The sequence below is a fragment of the Echinops telfairi genome, unplaced genomic scaffold (assembly GCF_000313985.2).
Source record: "Echinops telfairi isolate 266 unplaced genomic scaffold, ASM31398v2 ScPeMD7_60;HRSCAF=208, whole genome shotgun sequence".
In the NCBI taxonomy this organism is placed as follows: Eukaryota; Metazoa; Chordata; class Mammalia; order Afrosoricida; family Tenrecidae; genus Echinops; species Echinops telfairi.
Genome location: NW_022103958.1, coordinates 15169307 through 15185904, shown reverse-complemented (window position 1 = coordinate 15185904; position 16598 = coordinate 15169307). Strand labels below are relative to the sequence as shown.

Below are 16598 nucleotides of genomic sequence, written 5' to 3'. Positions count from 1 at the left end.
GTGTGTTTGGACTGAGGTTGGGTGGGGTGCCCATGACACTCGTCTCCCTCTTTCTCTCTGGAATGTGTCTGTCTTCTCCTGGCATCTGGCTTTCTGGGAGGGCAGAGTCCGAAACCAAAAGAACTGACTCCCATCGAGTCAATTCCAACTCATAGTGACCCTATAGGACTGAGTAGAACTGCCTCTGTGGGTTTCTGAGACGTCATTCTTTATGGGAGCAGAAAGCCTCGTCTTACTCCCTCAGAGCAGCTGGGGGTTTTCAACTGCTGACCTCATTGTTAGCAGCCCCCTGAGGAACCATTCCACCACCAGGGTCCTGAGGGGACAAAAGGCTCCTTCAGGTGGTGCCTGCCACACAAATGCCTAGAATCCTGCTCCCGTGCCCGTTGGAAGTAGAAGGTGGTTGAGTCCCTCGTGCTCTGACCTGGCTCAACCCTTGTGTTCTCTGTTCTCTTTTGGCAGAATCAGCTTCTTGCAAAAGGATTCTTCTTTGTGGAGGAGAAGATCAAGCTGTGTGAAGGCAAGTACGCCGCCACGCTCGCAGCATGGTGACTCACCCTTTGAGGTTTGGACCGCTGAAGTGCTCCTGTCCCAAGAGCAGGCGCCGGGCCAGTGACTCATCCTGTAGACCTCTTCTCTCTCTCGCTAGGGGACAGCACTTGGGGTAGATGCAGCCACTCCAGGCAGCCACGGCAGAACTGGGTTTAGAAGCATGAAGTAGCGTTGGAGTGGTTTCTTTGGAGGCCGTCTTAAGTGGGAGGTCTTTATGGGATGCCCACTGGCGGGCGGCCTCCTTGGAAGGGATGAAACTTCACTTTGCATCCTGACCTTGTCTGTCTGGCCCTAGAGACCATTGCTTGTGCTTTTGGTGCCGTGGGGTTGATTCTGACTGAGAGTGACCCTACAGGACAGAGTAGAAGTGCCCGCAAGGTCCCTAATAATGCAATCTTTACAGGAACAGGCTGCCACAGCTTTCTCCCATTGAGCAGCTGGTGGCCTGGAACCACCAACCATTTGGTTAGCAGCTGCCCCACTGCCCCACCAGGACACTTTGCCCTTTCCTGAGGACCTTGATAACAGAGGCATTCATTCGGGGCACATGAGGCTACGAGGGACCCACACATTGGGGTGTGGTGTGATAGGTGAGTGGAAATGGCCTGGCCTGGTCTTACCAGACATCCTAGCCCATTGCTAGTCTGGAAGAGCAGTGCCCAGAGGCCGAGGTGGCATCGAAGGCCAAGACCCAGCAACCCTGTTTCTGTGCCAGGGCCCTCTGTCAGCTCCCACCTGTCTGGCTCCAGATCTTTGATTGCCGCCTGCTTGTTTGATGACTACTAGCAAGGTACTATTTTTTTTAACCTTGGTTTTTATCAGTTAGTAAGAAGGGAACGGGGAACTCAGAGTTGTAGGTTTGTGTGGGACCTGAGCAGGTAGAATGATATCTGACCTGTAGTAAGTATGCAAACTGGTTCTTCTTATTATTATTATTTGCTTCTTGTACTCTGGCCTACTGACCTCTCTCTGCAGGTCAAGCTTACATCTAGACCCAAACGTATTAGGTTCCATATCAGCCCCACTCCCTGAGAAAGAGGACTGTTGTCTAGTGGCTTGGGTTCTAGAAAGACAAATTAGAAAGAAACCTGAGGCTCTGACAGTGTGGGAGTCCAGTGCCTGGCACACAGCAGGTGCTCAGCAAACTACTGGAAGAGCCAAACCCAAACCCCATTGACTGCCATCAAGTCGCTTCCAACCTGATAGGGCAGAGTGGAACCATGCTTGTGGGTTTCCAAGACTGTGACTCTGCTGGAGCCAAAGCCTCATCTTTCTCCTGCAGTGCGGCCAGTGGGTTTGAACTGCTGACCTTCTGGTTAGCAGCCCAATGTGTAACCCACTCCATCCCCAGAGCTGCAATTGTTAGAAAATGAGCCTCTGAAACTCTGAAAGTTGCCCAAACCTGTCGCCTTATTTCCCTTGAATATGCCTATCCTGTGACCATTGCCACCCTATCAACATCCACTTGGCAACACACAATCAAGCAAAAACAAAACAAAACAAAGCCGAGGACACCAAGTAGATTCGGACACATTCAGACTCTTTGTAGCAGGGGTGGGAGTTTTCTTTCTGCCAAGGGCCATTTGGGCAGTTACACCCTCATTCACAGACCATGCTGGCCAAACCTTTAATTACCTCGCTCTAATGTGATGACTGGAACTGCATTTCTGTGGTGAGGTGTGTGATGTTTACTGTATTGATGATTTCACCAGCCTGATGTGACGGCTTTATAGGGCTTCCAAGACTGTAAATGCTTTGTGAGCAGACAGCCTCAGCTTTCCCTCTCAGAGTGGCTAGTGGGTTCAAACTGCTGACCCTGTGGCTAGCAGCCCAATGCCTCACCCACAGCCTCACCAGGATTATATACTTAATGCAGGGTCTTCTTGCTAAATGCCCTGTCTTGAGCAGGGCTGTAGTACAATGGCCCTTGTGCATTTTGCAATCGTGCCAGTGCACAGGTGTGGGCATGGCTGTTGCCTAGGGTGTCCCCGGCCACACCATTCACACTGAAACAATGAAAGCCGGAGGGGAGTTAGTCACCGCCCCTGGGAATGTGGAAAAGCGGCTTTGTGAAGAGGGTGCTGCTGAGTGAAACTGGAAATGCAAGTGCCCCTCAAAGGGGAAGCGGGGCATCTCTCACTTAGTGACAGCCACCAGGAAACACTCAGAGGGAAAACCCCCAAACAGAGCCTCACGGTGCACAAAGATCACCAGGCTTGCGGGCTCTGGCCTCAGAGAGTGACAGGCTGGGACCAGGCCCAGGTCTTCTCTCTGGATCCCTCTGTACCCTCCCGTAAGAGAACACTGTCTGATAGAGGGCCTGGAGAGGAGCCCCTCTGGGCGAAAGGTCCTAAGGAGACCACCCGCACTGAGAAGGATGGGGGTCCAGTGCTGCAGCCATGCGGCCAGACTTCACAACGATGGTGTGGAGGGTGCAGGAGAGCGGGCAGTATTTCTTCCTTCTGTCCACGATGTTGCTTTGAATCCAGCATGCTGTGAGAATGCAAGGAAGAATTCTGTTGGGGGGAAAAAAGGATTCATTTGCTCGAAGATAAAGTTTGAAGGTAACAGATAGGATCCTGTCACTGGGCAAGCATCCCTTGATCTTATTTATGTAAGTCCCTGAAGAGAATTTAAAAAACTGCCCTCGAGTTGATTCCCGTGGGATACTGTCGCCCTGCTGCGGTGGGTTTTGAACCCGTCACTCTACAGGGGCAGTGTGCCTAGCCTTGATTTCGGCAGAAGGGAGTGCTGGCTTTGGGTCCATTTGCTTCTGTCTTCGGAGCAGGAGAGTCTACGCTACGCTCAGTCATCTTTGACTTAGGACTTTAATGACCTGTCCTTTTAGGAAGGTTCTTAGACCTCTGGTGACCACGATGCCTGTGGTACATCAGAGGGCAGTTTTTATAGGACAGTCGCCTAGAACCTTCCTCACAAGTCTTCCTCTTTACAGGGACACAGTCTCTCGCGTGTGAGCTGTTTCTGGGGGTGAAGTCACCTCCTTCCTTTACCTCCTGTCTCCCCCAGAGCTGCCTGTTTGGCTAGCCCCGGTCTCTCTGAAGTTCTTCTCTGAACACTTTCCAAAACCTCTGAAGTCTGCAGCCAGCAATTAGACCAGGTTCCTGGGAGGCGCCTGCCTGCTGCCGGAGGAAGGTGACCTCCCGTGGCGGCAGCGCGGTGAGCTCTCCTCCCTGCTGGTGAACCATTGCCAGTGACCTGCAAGATTCTCCCCCTTTAGGAAGAACTCGCTTCCTTCCTCCAACGAAAGGCTTAGGGTAAACAACAAAAGCAGCTGAAGATGGTGCCTTTTCTTCCTCTTAAGGATATAGAGGTATTGGGGTGCAGTGCGGTTTTAGGCTCAGGGTGATCCAGTGTTTCAGATGGTCCTTTGGACTCCTTCCCTGCACGAGATGAACACAGTGTCCATTGGGAAAGAGCCTAGAGATCGATTCATTCTCTCCAACAAAGGTCTATGGACCAGCTGCTCTGTGCCAGGCGCTGAGTCCCGGGGACACAGCGAGGGCTCCCCAATGGTGGAGTGGGTAATGCGGTGGGTTTCATGCCACCGCGCACCCTGGGAGTTTGACTGTGCGTCAGAGTGTTCACTCGGGCAGTAGATTTCGGACGTTGGGTTTGGAGACGTAGCGGCAACGGAGTACAGCGGAGGATCACCGGCCCTCTCGGAGGGAGCTCATACCCTGGGAGCTGGAGAGAGCTGGCCATCTAGTCCCCATCCTGTGTAGACCACTTCAGGGCCGGGCACCACACCCGGAAGCCAGAATCAGGAAGCTTGTTGGTGGGACTGAGGGTCCAGCTGGAGAGGGGAGACCCAGGGCAGCAAAGGGTGGGGAAGAGCAAGCAGGTTGGATAGAGGGCCAGCCGTGTGCAAGCGCACGGGAGTGGGGGAGACAGAAATACAGCCCATAGGGGTGTCGTCCGAATGAAGGCTGGGAAGGAGGAGCCAGACTTCCCCTGGCTGTGGCAGCCCCATGGTGGAGGACTCTTTGACCCAGAGAGCAGAGGAAAATGTTCTGACCAGCTGTTAGGTCCTTTTCTGTGGCGTCCACCTTCCACTCACCAGGCCTCCCAGTCTGCAAACACCTCTGCACCTGGTACTTGCTGTCCGTCCATCCATCCATCCAACCATCCAACCATCCATCCAAGATCTTTAAAACAGTTTTACTGCTGTGAAGGCACTATGCCAAGCAATACAACTGTAACAGCGACTGGGACGGACAGCCCAGATACTCTGAGCCACGCTAGTGGAGCCAGCAAGGAAGGCAAGTAATTGCAACCAAGTGTGATTAGCACTTTGCTAAGAAAAGTCAAGAGATACCGTCGGGTAAGCGCTGGGCCGCTAATCACAAGGTTCAACACCACCAGCTGCTCCTTGGGGGAAAGGTGAGGCTGTCTGCTCCTGAGCACTGACAAGGCCACAGACGCCCGGGATAGATAGGAGTGGGAATGGACTCGGGGGCTGTGGGCCAGGGTCGGATTAGGGGCCGTGAAGGCGATGACACGTGCGCCTTTCTCCCCAGTACATTTCACTCTGACCTCCCCACAGCTGTGTGACGTTGGCCCTCTGGCTACTAGTCATGCCCTTGTTCTTGTCCCTCTTCCCAGCCACCGCTTTTATCATCCGTTAAATTGATAGACGGAAGATGCTAAATGCATCAAGATTTGTTTAGCCGAACTGGCAGTTTGGCCAGTGTCCAATCTCGGCTGACCCAGTTTCTTGGCCAGAGATGAGCAAAGGCAGCGCCCAATCAGCTTTGCGATCTAGGTCAATAGGCAGCGAGGCCCCTGCCTGCCCCCCCACCCCCAGCCCACCTGCAGGTCCCTCACAGCCTGCCTTGGGGTCGGTGGCTGAGGTGGCGCGGGGTCAGAGGTCAGGCTCCCTCATCCGAGGGGAAGTGCGCCCATCATCCGGCGTCAAGCCCTGGTCTTTGCAGGTGACCTCTTCAGAGAATGCTGTTCCCTTCTGCCCCCAGCAACTGCAAAGCAGGTGGCAGCTGCCAGGCCTGCTTCCACTGTCCTCGACCAACAGCTACAATTCCAGTGATTTATTGATTTGAACAACAAAACGAGAAGGGCCAGGGTCTTCCTGATTGGAAGACAAAAGCAGACTACAGTCAGCATCTTCTGATTTAAAAACCAACTTGGTGTCGGGCCGTGCACAGCAGCTCCCTGGAGTGGTTTTGGGACCCGCCTCCGACGGCCTTCAGCAGTGAGATCTGGGCAAGTTGCTGGCCTCTCTCCGCCTGCCACATGGGGCCAATGGAGGCTGTGTCATGATCGGACTCAGAGATAACAAAGTACCTGAGAGCAGAGTAATTGCTCACATGATGATCGCAATGATTGGGCATTTCCTGTACGTCTCCAGGTCTTCCTGTGTGTCTCCACACCCACATGCACTGCAGGCGTCCTTCAGGCTTCTCCAAAGAAAGAGATCCGATAGGCAACGGACATAGCGAATCCCTGGATCTTCCCAGACGTGCTCACCCAAAGGGGCCTCGGGAGCAAGGCCTGGTGACGGACCTCTGATAGAACTGCCATGGGAGAACTCGGGAGCACATGGGCCACCAGGAGTGGGAATGAACTGACTTACCTGGTTTATAGCCGCAGATAACGAAATCCACCATAACTGCCCTCCAGTCGATTGCTGCGCACAGGGACCCTGTACAGCAGAGTAGAACTGCCTTGTGGGTTTCTGAGGCTGTGGATTTTTATGGGAGCAGAGAGCCTCATCTTTCTCCCTCAGAGTGGCTGGTGGATTTGAACCACCAACCTTGTAGTTAGCCACCCAATGGATGGCCCACCACCCCACCACCATAGCACCCAGATACTAGAGGACTTCAAAAATCCATGGGCAAAACTGGAATCAAAAGATAATGGCGTTTTTCCACACACTTTTTGAAGCTGCCTTGGATATAGAAATAGGTTAAGTGTAAGTTTAGATCTCCCTGCCGGGGAAGCATTGCGAGACTTTGAGTTCATGGTTGGAGCCTGGAAAGAAGACCTCATTGCACCCCACCCCCACCCCCCAAGGCTGTCACTCTTGGCAACTTTGACATTGTGCAGCTTTATCTTTTAGATGGAACTGTCTCCCAGCCTCTCTGGCAAGTCATGACAAGTTCTTTTTGTCTTCTCTCCCTTACCTAGGTGAAAATCGCGTTGAGGTTCTGGCTGAAGTCTGGGACCACTTCTTCACCGAGACCCTCCCCACCTTGCAGGCGATATTTTACCCAGTTCAGGTCAGTCTCACCAGGGGAATGGGCTCCTGCGGCCTCAGCCATCTGTCGGATTTCTTGGAAGAGCAAGGGAAAGCCCGGGGTATGGGCCATGGTTTTGTGTGGGTGCTGTGCTCCTGTGGTTAGCACCTAAGTTCAGGCAAAGAACAAGACCTGTATCACCAGCCATTTGCCCTGTGGCCATCTTAAGGCCCTCTCAGAGTCAGCGGTTCAAACCCATCAGGCACTCTTTAAGAGAAAGATGAGGCAGCCTGCTCCTGTAAAGATTTGCAGTCTGAGAAATCCTACAGAGGCTGCCTATGCGTCAGAACTGACATGACGGCAGTGGTTTTGAGTATGTCTTTACATTCTTTTGTTTTCCTTGCTTTAGAGAAATAGAGAGATTGGGAGAGGGAGAGTGTTTTCTTTTCTTTCTTTCTTTTTTTTTAATTAAGTCTCCCTTTCCTCCCAAATCGTGGGAAAGGAGTATTGTCCCCTGTCTTCCTTGACGGACCCTTGAGGCGGTGAAGCCACATGATGTAGTGAAAAGATAGTTAGACCGAGTTCAGTGTGTGCATCTGGGCAGAAGGTTCCACTTCTCTGGGTGTGGCTTTCCTTTCATTGCCTGAAAAACAAGGAGTTCAGAGTAACAGACCAGTGTGTTCGTCTGGGTAAACGAGGGACACAAACCCACAGAAACTCATATGTATAAGAGAGAGTTTTATGTAAAGGATAAGTGTACATTAAAAAAGCATCCCAACCCAGTGCTGTCCAAGTGCATTAGCCCATATGTCCGACATCGATCTACAAAGTCCTCCTCCATCCCACAAAACACATGCAATCATGCCAAAGGAAGGAGGAAAGCTGAATCAGTGAATGTGTAAGCATCTCAGGGCTGGCAGGGGTCTCCACACAGCTGCTCCAGCGCCCAGGGCTGCATCAGGATAGGTCCATGCGGCTTTTCCTCAGGGATGTCTTAAAGAAAGTGAGCCTTGCCAGCTGAAGCAGGGAACTGGCTAAGGCAGCTGCACCCTGGTCCGACCATCAGAAAGCTGAAAGGCGAGGCTCACCAAGCCATTTATCTCTCTGCCCTTCAATTAATCCCACAAGTATTTATTGGCCAAGTTGGCACAATAAACCTTAACTCTCTCAACTAGTGAGCTCTCTTTAGGGATCAGGATTCTTATTCTGTGACCTCAGCTCATTCTACTCAGCAGTTTTTGCCCCTTCTTTTACTTTCTTCCACCCTCTTCTGCAGAGGCAAATATTAGGGCTGATCATTGCCAGATCTGAGAAACTACCCACTAAGGGACCACTCAGGTTTGGTAAAGGGTCAGTGGAAATGGGAAGGTTGCAAGGAGAGGGGAGGGCCATGCCGGCAGCAACAACGTGCTCAAGCATCCCAATGAAGAGGGAGATGCCCAGGACGAGGCAGCATTTCATTGTTACGGATGAGAGAGCCATGGGTCGGAGAAGACTGGAGGGCAGCTGAACCTCACAGGCAGGTTGAGGAGTCCCTGGGTGGGGCATGGGGTTAATACACTCAGCTGTTTAATTGAAGGGGGGAAGGTTTGGGTTCACCGAGAGGTGCTCTGAAGAAAAACCTGGCCACCCACTTCTGAAAGGTTAGCCATTGGAAAGGTATGGGGCACCTTTAACTCCTCAGACATGTTTGGGGTCTCCATGAGTTGAGTCAACCCAACAGCAATGGGGACCTCCTGATGAGGTCTTTCACGGACATCTCTCACACACTGGCTCTGCAGTGTGCTCACTTTCTGTTCTACTAGGGCTAAGCCTTCATATCCAGCAGGACTCTGTTCAAGTGCCGTCTTAGAAAACAGCAGTAACACAGTGGGTTACAAAAACCAGTGGCCACACACACAAACACACACATTTACATCAACAAGCGGCTCACTCGTGAAGCGGATGAGTCTAGTGCAGTTCAAATCTGCACGCCAGATGTTAAGCTCGAGGCAATCCTGTAGCCACTGGGGCTGATGAACCAAGAGGGCCACAGCTAGGCAGGTGCCGAGATGCAGGGAAACAAAGTCAGCCGGCTAGAAGGCAACCTCGATGACCCCCAGGGTCAGCAGGCAACATGGGTGTGTTGTGGGGGAGGGGGCGGGGGGAGCGTGTCAGCTCAACTCTCAAGAAGTGGTGGATGATGTGCCAGATGCAGGATCCAGTCCAGCAGGACGCGAGGAACCTTTCCACAGCGTCTACTGACATCGGGATAACCTTTCCACAGCGTCTACTGATATAGAGATTACCTTTCCACAGCATCTACTGATATAGGGATTACCTTTCCACAGCATCTACTGACATAGGGATAACCTTTCCACAGCGTCTGCTTACATAGGCATAGGGCCACTACTGCGAGGAAATGTCCCTTCAGTTACATTTCGCCCTCGTTTTCTTACGACTGCTTGGCTGCTCACGGCAGATCCTATCATGGAGCTTATTGCATTGTTAGGCCACGTGATGGGGGAGGAGGCCTCAATTGCCAAGTGACTGAGAATCCTGGCCCAGTCCAGTTGACCCCAAACCTATCATCCACGGCAATTAGAGATGGCAGTAATGACCTGTGCAGCTGACCCAACTTGCCTTGCTGAAATTGAAGCATTCACAATTCTTTTAACTACACGTCAGATATTGAGCAGGAGGTAATGCTGAAAGACCTGTCTCCGTATTTCAGGCTTGCCCCTCACAATTCTGGGGTGACAGCACAGGCAGAGATAGCCTCTGCCCTGCAGCCACCCTTCTTAGTCATCCCATGCTCAGGTCAGGGCTTCCGATGCCCCTAGGAGAGACTTTGCAGTGCTTAGATGGCCAGTCTAAACCCCAGTCCCCAAGCCTCCTCCTCCTCTGTGACAGTTGCCCCCGAGTCAGCTGTGGGTCTTCTCTGAGACCCCCGGGGAGAAGGGTTGCCAGAGTTGGCAAATAAAAAATACAAGGTATCTGCTTAAATTGGAATTTCAAAAAAACAGCAAATAATGTAATGGTGGGACATAGATGTTAAAAGTATTCAAATGTAGCTGGGTGACCTATATTTTATCTTGGTGTGGGCAGACCTGGATCTTCTCTCTGGGGTACTGGGGCAGGGACTTCCCAGTTTCAGGCACCCAGAATAGGTGTAGAATGGAGAGACTGGGTTCTCAGTGACCATGTCCCCTGCATAGTCAGAGGAGAGCCCAGAGAAACCCAGAGCAGATGTAAAGATGGCTACTGTCCTGTTTCTTTTGAAAGTTGTTCATGATCTAGCAGCAGTTGATGTAAACCCCTCAACACCAGCAGTTCTCAACCTGTGGGCTGCAACCCCTGTGGGGGTCGAACGACCCTTTCACAGGAGTCGCCCAATGCATAACAGTAGCAAAATGACAGTGATGAAGTAGCAACGACAATAATTTTATGGCTGGGGGTCACCACAACGTGAGGACCTATATGAAAGGGCTGAGGCATTAGGAAGGTGGAGAACCCCTGCTCTACACCCAGGTTTCCCCCTTCCCCTGCTTGGATTGTGCATCTGGGCCCCAGTTTGTTACATCATCCGCCTGGCTAGCGTCTCCGTTTCCTGGACAATCTCAAGGGCTTTTGAGTATGTTGCCGTGTGCCACAGCCCATCTGTCATGTTGTCACACAGCTATGTTTTCATGTTGCTATGAGTCTGGAGGCTGTGCCGTCAGGGCTTCAAACACCAGCAGGCTCACCCACGGGGGACAGATTTCAGCTGTTTCCAAACTACAACAGACTGAGGAGGCCTGAGACCGACTTCCAAAAGCCAGCCAGTGGAAAGCGATGGGTTACCCCATCGCCCGAGACAGTGCTGGACGCCGAGCCCCCTCGACTGGGTTACAGGCCAACTGCGTGGCAGCCCCACAGTCGACTCCAGCTTACCAACCCTGATGGAGATGACGCAGAACGGGTCACATGGCGTCGCCGGGAGCTGGCAGCGACTTTTCGGCAGCTGAAAGTGACAGCATCCCTGCTTCAGAGTGGAGTTGGCTGAGGTTGGCCTGGCTCGGGGAACCTTTGGCTCTGGAACGAGACAGCGGAGAGCAAGCAGTGATGATCCATCGCTCGTGGGCGGCCAGGGCCACCGTGGGCTTGCAGGGGACCGGCTGCCTCCTTCCCTTCGGGTTCTGAGCCAGGCGCACACGCTCAGGTTTTTATGTGACTGAATCGTTCCGCTTCGGCTGGGTTTTACCATGCTTTGGGTTTTTGGACATCCTAAACCAACAGCATAGCCCATTCTGAGTTAGGGTGAATTCCTCTTCTGATCCACTGGGGTTGGACTAGTCAGTGCCCTGGCTCGTGGCCCCAGATCATCCTCTTAGAAAGGACTGGATGTGGACAGCAGACTGGTGTGCCCCGACTGGCCCCGGTGCCCTCCCGTGAGATGACTCCCTGCCAGCAGGGGAGAGCAGACCTTTATCACTCAGGGGACCAATGAGGGCTTCTCAAGATAAAGCCACGTGCGGTGGTGGGATTAAGGAGGTATTAAGGTGGGATTCAGGAGGCAAGGTATTGGGGCCGCTTCTTACTCAAGTGCTTGCACCACGTTACTGTCCTGGGCCCGCATTTAAACCCAAGAGGAGCCGGGCACTGGTTCACCAGGCCCCTGTGGTCACTGGGAAACCGAGGCGTTTCTCATGAGTGTGTCATGTTTAAAGTTGAGCTCACAGTCCCAGAGGACAGGACGGTCAGCACCCAAGCCTTGTCTATATCCAGTGGATTGCTGCTCTCTCCCAGGATGGGAGGCAGCAGGACCGCCTAGGGGAGAAGGTGGCCATGGGACTGTCATCTAAGGAGGACATACTGGCCGTCTATGCCAGGCAGTTACTACACCACAAAGATGAGATGGCAAGGGGGCATGGAAGCGAGCTTCCTGGGAGTGGAGCTGCCAAAACGTAGTCAGTAATGGGAATGTTGATCCCTGAAACAGAGGAACCGGGGCCCCTGGGCCCCTTGCACAGAAGTCGTGGGATGGGAACCTAGTTGGCTGTCTATGTTTTCATGGAGAACACAAATTATATTATTTTAAAAAGAAGGAAATAGCAGAGGGGTTCAGAGCATGAGCCCCTGAACTACGTGGACCTGGGTTCAAGCCCTCCCTTCACCACTGGTTGGCCACTGTCAAGCCAGTGCCAGTTTGCCACATGTTACAGACTCTGCGGATGGATTGGGGCTGGTGGCTTTGGAGTGTTCGCCATGTGTCACACGATACAAGGGAAGCCTTGGGGCACCCCTGCATTGCCTCGGCAGATTCTGGCTTGTGTCGAATTAACAAACTTGCTCTCAAAAACCAAGTTCCTGATGGATGTGGAGAAACGTGCACCTGGCTGCTGCTGGAAGGTATAAGTTGATGCAGCCTTTGGGGAGTATTCTTGGCAGTATCGATGAGACTTGCCGGAAGCATATTTTGACGCAACAGTTTTGCTCCGCGGGGAGTATGATCTATACACATAACTAGATGTGTAACATCTTCAAATTATACTGGACCAAAGGAGCATGGATGGAAATATTGATTACAGCATGGTATGGGGAGAAAGCGGAGGCACGTTAGTTGGGAGATAGTTAACTGAGTAAAATAGGATCATAGTGTAGCCTGAAAGTACGGCGAGGCTGATGGGCATGTGCCGGCATGCAAAGATGTCCAAACTATTAAACAAAAGCAAGTTGCAGAAGGGGAACAGGAGCACAATCCCTGTGTTTGTTTCAAGGGTTATAGGTGTGATTTTGTGTATGTAAACGCTTTCTGGTATAATTCAGATATGAATATAAAAACCTTCACATGCTTACGTGTTCAAATGGCCAACAAGCACATGTTGGAATTTACCAACATCAGTAGCCATTAGAGCTGCAAACCCAAACCACGTATTGCTTCCTCCACCAGGATAAACTAAAACTAAAATGAAACACCAGCTGTTGGCAAGAACGCGGAGACATTGGAACCCTTCTCAATGGCTGGTAGTGATGCACAGTTGTACTGATTCTGTGGGAAGCGCTTGGTGTTTCCTCACAAAGTTAAATGTAAAGGGACCTCGTTGTTGCTCTTGGGTGCCCAGGAGTGGACGCCAACCCACGGGACCCCTGTGTGCAACAGAGCAGAGCCCTGCTCGGTCCCGAGTGTTCTGCAGCCACTGTGTCCGTCAGTCCATCTCATTCAGGGTCTTCCTCTCTCGCTGCCCCTCTGCTTGGCCAAATTTGATGTCCTTTTCTAGAGACGGGTCTCTCCTAAGAACGTGGCTCAAGTAGGAGGAAGGAAGCCTCGCCGTCCTTGCTGCACGTCCTCCCAGACAGAGCTGTTTGTTCTGGCATCCGTGGTCCTCGGAATCTTCTGGACCGGCACCGCACATCAGAGGCATCAGTGACTCTCTGGTCTCCCTTATTCATGGGCCCACTCTCACCTGCGTGGAAAGCTACTGAAAATAACATGGTTTGGGAGTTGGAGAGGGATGGGGAACAAAAAGAAAATGACGTGGCTGGGGTCAGGTGCACCTTAATCTGCAGAATTTTAACACTCTCCAGAGGTCTGGTGGGCCCATTGGCCCCGTGTGATTTCTTGACTGCTGCTTCCACGAACATTGACGGTGGGCCAAGCTCACTGAACTCCTTGACAGCGGCACCTATTTCCCTGTTCATCGTGAGGCCGTCTGTCATCATGAGGACTTGGTTTTCTTCGCACTGAGTGGGAACGCTTACTGAAGGCTGCATTTGATCTTCATCCATAAGGGCATTCAGCAAGCGAAGTGGCCTATACGTTGTGCAGGTTAATAAGCCTTCCTCCAATCCTGATGCCAACTACCCCCCCCACCACCACCGTATAGTCAGTCCATCTCTTCAAATGATCCATTCTGGAGTCATTTGCTCAACACACAGAATGAAATAAATACTGAATAAGACCAACCAGATGAGCCAGCGATTCCACTCCTCGGTACAAACCTGAGAGTCTGGAGAGCAGCAAAGTGAACACACGTGGATGTACTCACAGTGGAAACAACCGATCCATTGGGACCGAAGGACAGACAAAAGACGATACACGCATATGATGGAATACCACTCAGCTCCACAGAGGACGGAAATCCTGGTCCTTGCTTACAACCCGGATGGACTTCAGAAGCCTACTGCGTAGTGACATGCGCCGGTCCCCAAAAGACTGACGCTGTGTGATCTCACTTACATGAAATGACAAGAGTTGGTCGGTGTACGGAGACCAAATTTCACTGGCTTTTCCCCAGGGACAGGGCGGTGGGGGAAGGGAGAGGTATGTTTCAGGAAGCAGTGGGCTTTTGTGTGGGATGATGGGAATGTGGAAACGGGGTGATGGTGCTGCGGGTAGTTGCACCACATGATTCATGTCATCGATACCTTTACACTGAACACGTGGGACATGTGGAATTGGCAAAGGAGAAGGGAAGACACCGATTTACTCCCCTGGTAAAGGAAGCAGCAGAACATGAGAAGGGGTGTCCCTCCCCAGCGCGGTGGGGACTCGAGGAAGGAGAATAGGACACTGCTTCATTCACCTCGAGCCCTTCTCCTGACGGTTCTCGTCTTTTCTTTAAAGTATCTTCTTCCTTCCGATTGAAAAGCCAAAACCAAAGTGCCAGCCAGCTAACCGTTACCCAGCGTGCAGTGCTGGGAATAGAGGCCTTCAGCTGCCTCCGTGGTGCTCTGGTGGAGGATTCTTGTGAAGTGGCCTAACAGTTGGTGGCATGGGAGGTTCTAGAACTGGAACTTTCTGTTTCCACCAAAATTTCTGTTAAGCAGTTCTTCCAAGTTTGCCTGCTCCAGGCCTCTCGTGTTCCTTCCCTCCTTCCTGTCATATAACTCAAACCTTTCTCCCTACATTCCTTTACTTGTGTTCATGGATGCCTGATAGCATGGCCAGTTCACGCTGAGCTGCAAACTTAAGGTGACCAGATTTTAACGTTGGTAAAGCGGGACACCATTGATCAAACTCATATCCTGGCGAAATAGCCAAATGGCAGCCAAAAACCGTATACCCTAGCTTGTTGTACACTCTTTCCAAAAATTGGGACTTTTTAAAAACACCGCAGAACATGGGGAAAATTGTTCAACAGCGGGACGTCTGGTCACCTTGCTGCAAGTTCACTGGTTTGAACCTATTGGTCACCTCACAGGAGAGAGATGAGTCTGCCTGCTCCGATAAAGACTTAAAGACTCAGAAACCCCAAGGGGTAGTTCAACTTTGTTCTGTGGAATCACCATGGACTCTCATTGGCTCGATGGTAGTGGGTTTTACTTTTTGTTCATCATGAGTAACAACAAAATGACTGTCCAGAGGTCCCCGTGTGGCTGGAACAAATGGTTTGCACGAAGTCACCAGTGTTAAGGCTAGTTAGTAGCCTGTGGTTCTGCAGGGAAGATGCCTGGCAATCCTCATCTGGGGTGAGTAGAGTCAAGAAACCCTATGGATCAGTTCTACTCTATAATGAATGGGGCTGCCAGAGACAGAATCAATTTCACAGCAGCAAGTTTGGCTTGCTGTCTTAATGGCTTCCAGTCTCGTACCGCACCAAAGTGCCCCAAGCAAGCACCTCAATGTCCTCCTCCATCCAACAGCGATGCCGCTAACTGACGTTAATAGGTCCAGTGAAATAATAAAATTAAGGAAAAGTGCCTTATCATTAAATAAGTCTAAATAAGGTCATTTATTTAGAGCCTCCAGCACAGCACTGGTTCCGTTCCACAGGGAGGTTCCGTTCAACAGGGAGGTTCCGTTCCACAGGGAGGTTCCGTTCCACAGGGAGGTTCAGTTCCACAGGGAGAAAGCTGTAGAGGCAGGTCGAGTGCATGTCAAGTATGGTGCTGGCATCCCTTGATGTCAGAGTGAGTGGTTACATCACGAAGCTTTACAATGTGCACACGGCTTATTTTCGTAGCCGGCCAGGTGAGACGCTACATTCAGAAGTGCCCTTGGCGGGAACAGAGGCATCAGACTCCACCGCAGGGTTTATTGAACACATGCCGTGTGACAAGCTCCTGCGCCCGTCAGTAGAGAAATGATTTGTTAACAGGGATTTCTCCCAGTAGTGCTGCCTGGGTGATGACAGATGGTCTCCAGTCCGCGGGTGCACAGTGTTGTTCTGTGATAGCATTTGGTCTCCCGGGAAGATGGCTGGGAAAAGTGGTCCATCGTGCTACTAAGATCCCGGTGAAATTTTTTTTTAATTGCAAAAGAAATTCTCTTTAAAGCCAAGAATGAGTTCACTCTGAGATCTGGGTTGGCCAGAATGACCAGGTACACAGGGCCGTGGGATCAGGATCACCTGGTGGCCTTGAGACGACCTGGAGTCTATCCCCCTAGCCTCCCAGAGTTTCGGAGTTAGCTGATGTGCAGCAGGGCTGGGGATTTGTATTTCTATCCATTTCCCAGGTGATGCGGACGCCTTGGGTCTAGGGGCTCTGACTTCGAGAAGCACTGAGTTGGGGGTTTCCCCTGCGGGGAGGAACTCTTCTGGGGCACCTATGGATCAGTCGTATCCTCCTCACGTAAACGCTGTCTGTGGGTTTATGTGTCAGGTAAGACCTGCAAACTCATGTGACATATCTGCAGGGCTGCAGAGAGTGGAAGAACTGAAGTGAGAGAGGATGGACTCTTTCCATGAACTCTTTGAAACCCTCTAGATTGTTTTTGAGTACGTACTGCGTTCAGAGTAGGCCAGGTGGTGCCATGATTAAAGACTTGGCCACAAACAGAAAGATAGCAGTTCAATCCCACCCTCAGCTCTGCTGGCGAAAAGACCTGGTGATCTTCTCTCATAGAGGTGGTGGAGGAGGTGGTGGTGGTGG

At 51.7% G+C, this 16598-nt stretch overlaps 1 protein-coding gene across 1 annotated transcript in view; it reads left to right on the top strand.

The window, feature by feature from the left end:
* PRR5L (proline rich 5 like) overlaps positions 1-16598 on the top strand; it is a 97190-nt gene that overhangs the window by 65848 nt on the left and 14744 nt on the right. The window contains exons 5-6 of the mRNA XM_004708301.2: positions 463-520; positions 6715-6806. Of these exons, the coding sequence (XP_004708358.1) occupies positions 463-520; positions 6715-6806 (150 nt within the window). The remainder of the gene's footprint in view (positions 1-462; positions 521-6714; positions 6807-16598) is intronic.